This window comes from Mya arenaria, chromosome 17, assembly GCF_026914265.1.
Source record: "Mya arenaria isolate MELC-2E11 chromosome 17, ASM2691426v1".
Classification (NCBI taxonomy): Eukaryota; Metazoa; Mollusca; class Bivalvia; order Myida; family Myidae; genus Mya; species Mya arenaria.
This window is the reverse complement of record NC_069138.1, coordinates 24,399,992-24,409,112: the sequence shown is the minus strand read 5'-3', so window position 1 is coordinate 24,409,112 and position 9,121 is coordinate 24,399,992. Positions and strand designations below refer to the sequence as shown.

Sequence of the window (9,121 nt, the reverse complement as noted above, 5' to 3'; positions counted from 1 at the left end):
TTTAGACATTGTACAAAGCTTCTAAACCATAATACCATCTTAACTAATCAAGTAACATTACTCTATTTTACATTTCATGCAAATTATGGCCCTTTATATTTTTTGACAGGCACATATTACATCATTTATGCAAGCATTTCTTAGACAAAGCGGCGTTTATTTGAGCATGCTGTCCAATGGCAGCTCTTATTTTAAATCTGCTACCTTCAATGCCACTGTTGTTCAAAGGGATAGAGTACAGTAATTAAAATGAGGCATGTACGACTTGCAGTTTTTTTGCTACTGCGAGTGTGCATCTGTAATAGTTTGAAAGTTTGAAAGCAAAACTCAGCCTTCGTTTCCTCCTATGTTGACAAAATTTAAATAGTGGCTAGATATGCATTAAAACCAAATATTTTCGGATTTCTGGCTGGATTCATTTTTTCATGACACAGATACAACCCTTGGACCAATGAATAAGCCATATATGAGGCTTGTAAGCATTGGGAGCCTTTTTTATTGTCATATGTTGATCAAACTTGGCAAGTTGATATATATATATATGCATTATAGCAGGATAACGTTTGAAATATTCTTTATTCATTAATGCATGAAAGGGATTTTTAGATTATTCAAAACATCCTTCTAAGAAGCTTTTTAGCACATTTTATTTTGCTTCTGCTGTACATTTATATCAGAACAAATTTTCAAATCACTGCCCAAATGTTAGTAATGAAATGATTTGTCTTGCACATGACCCTATCTTCCTAGTTCAAAAGTGAAGGTCAACAAATTCAAATACTTGCAAATAACTAAGCTTAAATCCTAAAATTATGAAACAACGTTTTGCATTTAGTATGGTTTTATATTTGTATATATGGTCAGTGGCAATAACTTTCCGGAATTGCCATATAATTTGAGTTCAGTTGGTAGCTTCATTCGTGTATAACTAGTTTTTGCCAACAAAATGATCACCTATTTCACTATAGTGATTAAAGTAAAAAGTCATTTTAAATTGAATTAGTTTTATTAGCTCACCTGAGCACCAAGTGCTGAAGGGTGAGCTGTTGTAATAGGGGGCAGTCCGTCGTCCGTCCGTCGTCAACATTTTTGTTCAAATTTCTTAACCACTGAACCAATTTTAACCAAGCTTCACAATATTTTTTTTCTTTGATGGTCCTCTGAGATTTCTTAAAATAAATTGATTTTAATGTAGAACTCTGTGGCCATGATTTCAAACGGTCTCAAGTTTTGAGTCCAGACTCAAATCTTCCAATCGCTCATTCATTATAACTTTCTTTCTGACATTGTTCGTGAAAAGTACTGAAATTATTACCATTTAAAAATTTCATGTGAATTGTCCACTACATAAAAGATTTTCTGACATTCAAAACAATTTACATTCCAAGTCTAAATGTTGACTCGAGACTGGTCATAATCATGGCCCCGGTGTCATGGCAATCAGAGGGAAATCGTTGCTCATATGTCAAAATAGTTTCACATCAAATTCCTTCAAGCCATGTTGGTTCGTAAAAAAACTTGGCCACTAAATGCAAACTTCTCATCCTAAAAAACCGCTGGCAAATTTCTAAATAATGTAAAGGAAATGTTTTAGGTGACTTCTAATCAAATTCCTTCAAGCCATGTAGGTTCATAAAAGAACATAGCCACCAGGGGGCGGGCTAGTTTTATATTGGCTTATATAAGAAAAGAGAACAATATTTTCCAAAACTATAAGGCCTTGAGTGAACCATTTACTCAAGTGGGCGTACAAGGTCATGGCCCAATTGTATTCGATAAACTTTATTTTGTTTGCTCAACCTGATCTTTCTTTTTCTTGTCATCATAAAGATACCCGAGGAATTAAACGGGAAAAAAAGAATGTGATTATCATGTATGCAACCCATATGCCATTTTTACCAGGACTATTCAACGAAAAATTGAAGCTATATATACTACTTGCCCCATCGTTGGCGTCCTGCAAGTTTTTTCTGTTATTAACATTTTCTCATCTGAAATCACATCTCTAAAAGGACCAGACGTTTTCTGTCAAATAGGTAATTGCCCCTTTTTAACTCCACTATTTTCTTGGTTCATAGAATATTAAGCCATTTTAATTTATTTAAGGCGTTAATGGTTAATTGGTTATCATAAAATTTAATTCACCATTTCTTAATTACATAGCATATTGTGTAGTAGAGCTGTGACAAAAGTATTGCATTCCCTATTTAAAGCCACCCCAAAACAGATTGAATGTTGTAAGCACACGTCTGATTCAATAGAGACATGATGGTCTTAGGTGCTCACAGATGTTTTTTAATTATTAAGATTAACATCTATCACAATTCACAAGTTTTTATCTAAGCTAAGAAGCATCCATGAATCACAAGATAAGACAAGACAATTATCACCTATTTATTTGTTCTAATAACTTTGTAAACCAATGAAATTAATATATTCATATTTTAAGTTCACCTTGAATAAGAAAACCAGTACTATAAGTCCCACAACACCAATTCTATCCCATATCCACTTTCTCATAGCTTGTCAATCAGAAATGTTTCCAACCCATGTATTGTGCTGTGAACTGTGTACACGTTAAACATAATGAAGGTCCATAATTGGTGATCATATCAATACAACAGCCTGTAAACTCTTTCGAATAAGGCTAAATTCTCCACAGAACATTAAGGCATCTAACATTCTCGATGTCTTTCACACTGGGGGTAAATTATGGCCCAGATTCACAACATGACTCGTTTGAATTTGAAAAATATTCATAAGGATGTGGGTCTTGAATGTAACACCTTGCCATTATGGACTGAACGCATATGCCAGGTTATTTTCAGATATTTCCTTGCATGACAAAGCTACAGCCTGGACACAAGCACCTAGATATATCATATGTGCTTATCTGCAACATTCAATTACGATCAAACTAAGTGTGAAATTGACCTTTGATGCAAGGATATGAATCTTGCATGCAACACCACATCTATATGTGACCAACACATGTGACAACTTATTCTTAAATATGTCCATACATGTACATGACAAAGTTGCAGCCTATACATAACTTCTCAATGTATGTGCATATATGCAGCATTCCATTATGATAAAACGCTAAGTGTGACCTTGACCATTGAGATGCACGTCTTGTACGCCACTCATCGTCCTCGCATACCAAACACATTAACCAGGTTATTTGAAAGTCTATCAATACATAACAAAGTAACATCCCATCCACGACCACCATAATTTGCTGAATATGCATCTAGATTATATGCATCATATATATCTAGATTTTGACCCAGTAACCTATATATATGATTTCATAAATCCATAGACAAACATTCTGATGAAGATCTAGCTTAAAATATAGCCCCTGTTCTTTGTTATCAATAATTTTTGTGTGTTCAGCCAGTGACCCAGATTGTGACCCACATATAAATTTAATATCAATTTCATAGAGAAAAACATGCTTTTCCTAAGATTTGACCCTCCCTGATCAAGGGAAATATGACCAAGTTTCATGCAGATTTGGCAAAAAGGTGACCTCCAGAGGTTTCACAATGTTTTCCTTAAATTTGACCTTGTGACATAGTTTTGGACTTGGTGAAACCCAATTTCAAGCTTGTTCAGGATTTCATCCAAAAGGAAAATTGACGAATATTAATAAAGAACCACTTAAGTGCTCATAAGCTATCATGTTGATGAAGCACAATGCATGAATACATTTTACACTGAAAATTTTATGCAACTAATAGAACAAAATGGTGACAAATACCAGATAGACTAGGTTTACAACATATTGTCTGTAATGCAGTACATCACCTAGAACCACAGAACATTGCATGTAATGCAATACATCGACTAGATTCATAACACATTGTCTGTAATGCAGTACACTAACTAGATTTATAACACATTGTCTGAAATGCAGTACACCAACTAGATTTATAACACATTGTCTGTAATGCAGTACACCAACTGGATTCATGACACATTGTCTGTTATGCAGTACACCAACTAGATTCATGACACATTGTCTTTAAGACAGTACATCAACTAGATTCATAACACGTTGTCTGAAATGCAGTACACCAACTGAATTCATAACACGTTGTCTGTAATGCAGTACACCAACTAGATTCATAACACGTCTGCAATGTTGCATTCCAATTACAAACTCTACAAAATATCGCGAGCAGTCGTGAATAAATCAATTCCATGATTCTCTGAATATGATAGAGGGTCAACGTGTGTGCTAAGTAAATTCGAAACATCATCAAGTAGTTCTAAATCGACCGAATATGTGCCATTCACACCACATCCATATTCTGTGTCATCTCTGCCAAAGTTGATCAGCTCATCCTGAAGAGCAAAACAAATATGGTTTGACAAATAATGTTCAGAGAAGGAATAAGAATTTGTAAAAGTTATTAAGAGAAACTAAAGCCATCACATTGTTTAGCAAAACCAAAATGGTTGTAAAGAACTCAGATGTATATATGGAAGCTAAATTAGTCAAGATCACACCAATTACAATAAGATAAGAAGACAATACAAGATACCTTTTAATATCTGTCAAATGTGCATGCTATTTAAATAAGAATTGTTCGAGTGGTTAAGAGTTATGGAGAAGTCGAAATGTGAAAGGCATTTGACCTTACACTGTCGATCTGACCCTAAAATAGCAAGATTGAAACATACATTCTACATTTTATCTGTGTAACTTTTCAATTTACATGAAATTCATCAAGAAATTGATCAACACAAAATTCAACACACATGCCCTTCACCTTTAATTTGACATTCAGCATGGACATTCCTGCACATCAGTTCTTTTAGGTCATTCACTTGACCTGGGTATCATTTAAAACTTTAAGAGATATAATTTAGACATTTACCAAACCTTTGTACATGATTTTAAATCGACCTTGAAGTATCATGGCTAATAGACATCTAAGCTGACACATAATGAAATATTGTGATACAATACATGTTTCTGAAGATGCACTAACAGTTAAAATCTCAAATTTCTTTTAAGCTTTATCAATATTTAAAACTGTTAAAACAATTGGGTGTAAGACTAAATTGTATACACAATCTGTCTAAAGTATTGGTATTCAAATACTGTATGCTTAAATACATTTTACAGATTTGAAATTGAAGATGATTGTATTATTGGATCGATCTTTAGTCAAAATTTCTGAAAGAAAGAGAAACAGATGACTTCTTGTGATCGCATGGCAGAAGTTGACGGGCAAAGAATGTCCATAATAGATCAACTCTTACAAATGTTAAATCATACCATGTTCAAATTTGTGCGGGGATCAATCAGTAACCCTGATATCCAGAGCTGCATTGGTGTCCTGCTGTTTGCAGTTCTCAAGGGTCTCCTGGTGTATGCGCTGCGGAATGTATCCATGTGTTGTTGGATGCGCGGCAGATATATGTAATGCAGTGCCTTTAAATGGTCATCGTTTTGTGGGAGCAATATACCAGTATCTTCCATCATACAAAACAGCTTGTAGAATAAACCGATACAACCATCCCACACATCCCTCCACAGCCTTTCAATTCTGAAACACATCAATACTGTAAAAAATAGTTAAATATAGTGTAACTGAAACCAATAATTATTCATAAGGGTATCTGCAAATTATATGCAGAAACATGGTGGGTTTATATTAAAGAAATAATAATATATGCACCTTAAATATAACTGACCCAAAACTTATTTAAATTTTCTTTGGGCAAAATGTCGGAAGTTATATGCAGATCTAAAATAAGCACCTTTTCATAATAAGACACAAAAACAGGTTTAATCCAGATTTAATTTCCTATAAAATTTATTTTCAGTAGATGTTTAACGATTACTTTTTAATCCTGTTACATTCTTTTAAGGAAAGCAAACAGAGAGGCACCATAAAACGATTGTGATTAGAAAAAAATGATAATACCTATTAATTCTTCCTAAAGGTTACATTCATATATGAAAACAAGAGAACATTCTGTAAACAGAACACTCATTTCTTATAAAGAGAGTAACTCCAAAATAAAAAGAGTTATTCTGTGATTATAACAGACAGAGTAATGGTTCTTTGATCATAATACATAGACATACTGTTATAAATCATACCATCAAGTTTATTAAGATCCCTTCAGTACTTGCAGACACACTCTGAGAAAACCCGGAAAGGTAAAGTTGTTACCAGATACAGTTATGGTTCAAGATATCACATCTACATGTTGTTGATGATTTTGCAAACATTGCAGATTTCTTGACATGTTTGTATATTCAGATCACGTCTGTGCTAAAGACAAACAACTTTTGGTAAGACTGACAAAAAGCAACAACATGCTTGCCTGAAATCTACAAGGAGCATACTAAATAATACTTGCCTTTGGTTGTGCACACTTCTACCAACTATGAAGCTACCAACACCTCTTTTTTCCAGCATCATTCCTGCTACACTGACATTCTCGCCACCTTTGTCCGACCGAACACGCTCTGGAAGACCATAGGTGAACGCTGCTTCTTGAAATGCATTGAGCACTGTTTCAGAACGGTTGTTATCACTGACTTTTAAGAATACTGGAAGTCTTGAATACCCATCTATTCCCCCATGGATGACCATTCGCCAGCTTTAAGTTATACACCAGGGTTAATTTCAAGTCTAAAGTCATATACTTATTCTACTACTGGCCAAACTCTTCCTACAGACTCGTGGGATGTAAGAAACACATTTGATCTGATGAACTTTTGTGCCATTTTTTTGGAATCTATGAATGGTTGGGGCTTGTATGAATTGGTAACATCTAATTTCATAAAAAGTAGCATTGGCTTTGAATCTTAAAAGTGGGATCTTGGATGTGATAAATTGTCTGATCATGGTATACATACATGTAGGTTTTAAATCATTTTGAAATATATATGTTAATTCATATAAATAATATATTCCATTAAAAAACATTCTACTTTTATTAACAGTGACCTTGGACCTAGGAAATCTAAAACTTGTGTGTGATACATCATTTCATGATGGTGAACAGTTATCAGAGAATAGATGGGGGCTTGGCAGTGCTGTATATTTCATTACTGAAAATCAACAATCTAAATAAAACTGGGACTATTACTTTTACATTGAGCATGTAGTTTGTGATTCTGAAAGACCAATTCTTTAAAGCTACACCCTCACTAATTTACCTTTCTGACAACTGGTTTACTTTTTGACCGGGAATGGGCAATTATTTTGGGTAAACGTCTAGAAACCAGTGATATATAAGACTGCTGACAACATATCAGATCACAATTTTTCATGATATTTACTTCACAAATGGAAGTAATATTGCTAAATGTCCGCCCGGTTAGCTCAGTCGGTAGAGCGTTGGACTGTTAATAGGACAACCCTGGTTCGATTCCCGGGCGGACCAGGTCACTTCTGTTGTGATTGGTTATGAAATCCTTTCTACGACCATTCGCACTGTACCACTGCCCCTGGCATATACAGAAGCTGTCAGTTCCTTGCAGAAGTGAAGGCACCTAGTACTGGTTAACCGCCCAGGATAGGTGTGCGGTGGTTGAACTGTCACTCTGGGACCCTTCAATATGCTCACGCCGGGACCCGGAGAATAAACTACTAACACCACCACTAATATTGCTAAAACATTACTAACACTTTACAAAATATTTCGGCAGTTTTCTATTGACATTTATTCTATTGTTAGTTGTCTTATACGATTGAATGAAGGCATTGCTGCCTTAGTCAGCTGATTCTGGGACAAAACTTTAAAAAAGTCAAAACTTTCAATCTGTGAGAGTGCACCTTTAAGAATATATTTAAAATTATGTTTTTGCTTTTTGTTCCTTCAGGAACTTAAGTTCAGCATTATTTTGTTGTTTTAAACATCCAAGAATTTAAAACTGATGTTTAATCAAATTCCAACCCTGCGACGTCATTTAAATTTATTGTATCATTAATATTACCATAAGATGAGCTAATATATATTGTAAGATGGTGAGAGTGCTCTAAAGGATAAGTGTCAACCTATCATCAAAGAGAATGTGGGTTCAATCCCCACCAGGGGTACTTTCTCATGGCCTCCCAAAAAAGGACACTTACATTGGTTTCTACCCAGGAAACAGATATCAGCTTTCAGCTTTCTTCACAATAGAACTTAAATAAATTTGTATAAATTATAAACACAGTCAGTATGTCACTTCTGACATGACATTTTCTAGCTACCAACAGTGCCAGTCCCTTACAAGATTACATGGCTTCTTACCTGATAAGTTTATGGTTTCCATCAATATGCCACAAAGACAATGGTGCCCTCACATTGTACTGCCTTCTAAATATTGGCTTCAGTAAATCTTTCTCTGCAGAACACCTTCTTTGTCAACACGTTTCATTGAATCGAGGACACAAGATTTTTGGACAACGAAACTCTTCACATTTAAATGGCTTCTTACAGTTCTATAACCAATGTTTGGAAACTCATGAATTATTTTTTGTGTTTCTGAATCTAGCTCTTCATTGGTTAAGTTTGAAAACTTTGAAGACATAGAGATGCCAAATTCTGTTAAGCGTCTGTTCAAAGTTCTTTTACTTATACCAAAAAGAGATGCCATATCTTTCTTGGGAAAAGCCAGCATCAACATAATATTCAAACATTTCTAGAGGAACATTTAACACTGGTCTGCCAATCTTTCCTCTTTCGACCGATGTACCTAGATGTACACATTCTCCGGATGAATAGTTCATGCTTGCTAGTGTTTCTAGTGTTGTTTCCAAAATATGTGTGACAGTTTCAACAATTGGATTGTCAATGAAATGTCTTAAAATACTTATAATTAATTCTATATATCTGGAAATGTCAGGTATATTTTGGTAGTTTTCAGTTTCGCAGATGTGTATAACATTCCTCAATTTCTTAACTATCAGCTCTGTTAATTGATTGTCTTCCATCCTAGAAATAAAAAGCAGAGATACAGTTAAATAAATTTTTGAAACGTTAAAAGATGCAACAAACTAATAAAATCTACTGTGGTCATTGTGAAACCATCAGACACAAACAACTGATGCCTGAAACATGTTAAATGATAGACATTACATTGTGAAACCATCAGAAACAA

The 9,121-nt window shown here is 34.5% G+C and overlaps 1 protein-coding gene across 3 annotated transcripts in view; it reads right to left on the bottom strand.

Annotated features, from left to right (window-relative positions):
- Positions 1-3,731: 3,731 nt before the first annotated feature.
- Positions 3,732-9,121, bottom strand: part of LOC128224739 (uncharacterized) — a 30,389-nt gene continuing 24,999 nt past the window's right edge. Inside the window, exons 2-5 of one of the 3 annotated variants that reach the window (XM_052934727.1) lie at positions 8,272-8,955; positions 6,388-6,523; positions 5,294-5,564; positions 3,732-4,353 (exon numbers count right to left, since the gene is read on the bottom strand). In XM_052934727.1, coding sequence (XP_052790687.1) covers positions 4,171-4,353; positions 5,294-5,564; positions 6,388-6,523; positions 8,272-8,293 — 612 coding nt within the window. In that variant the 5' untranslated portion in view covers positions 8,294-8,955 and the 3' untranslated portion in view covers positions 3,732-4,170. Of the gene's footprint in view, positions 4,354-5,293; positions 5,565-6,387; positions 8,956-9,121 lie in introns of all 3 variants that reach the window. The other 2 variants (XM_052934729.1, XM_052934726.1) reach the window with 2 other exon arrangements.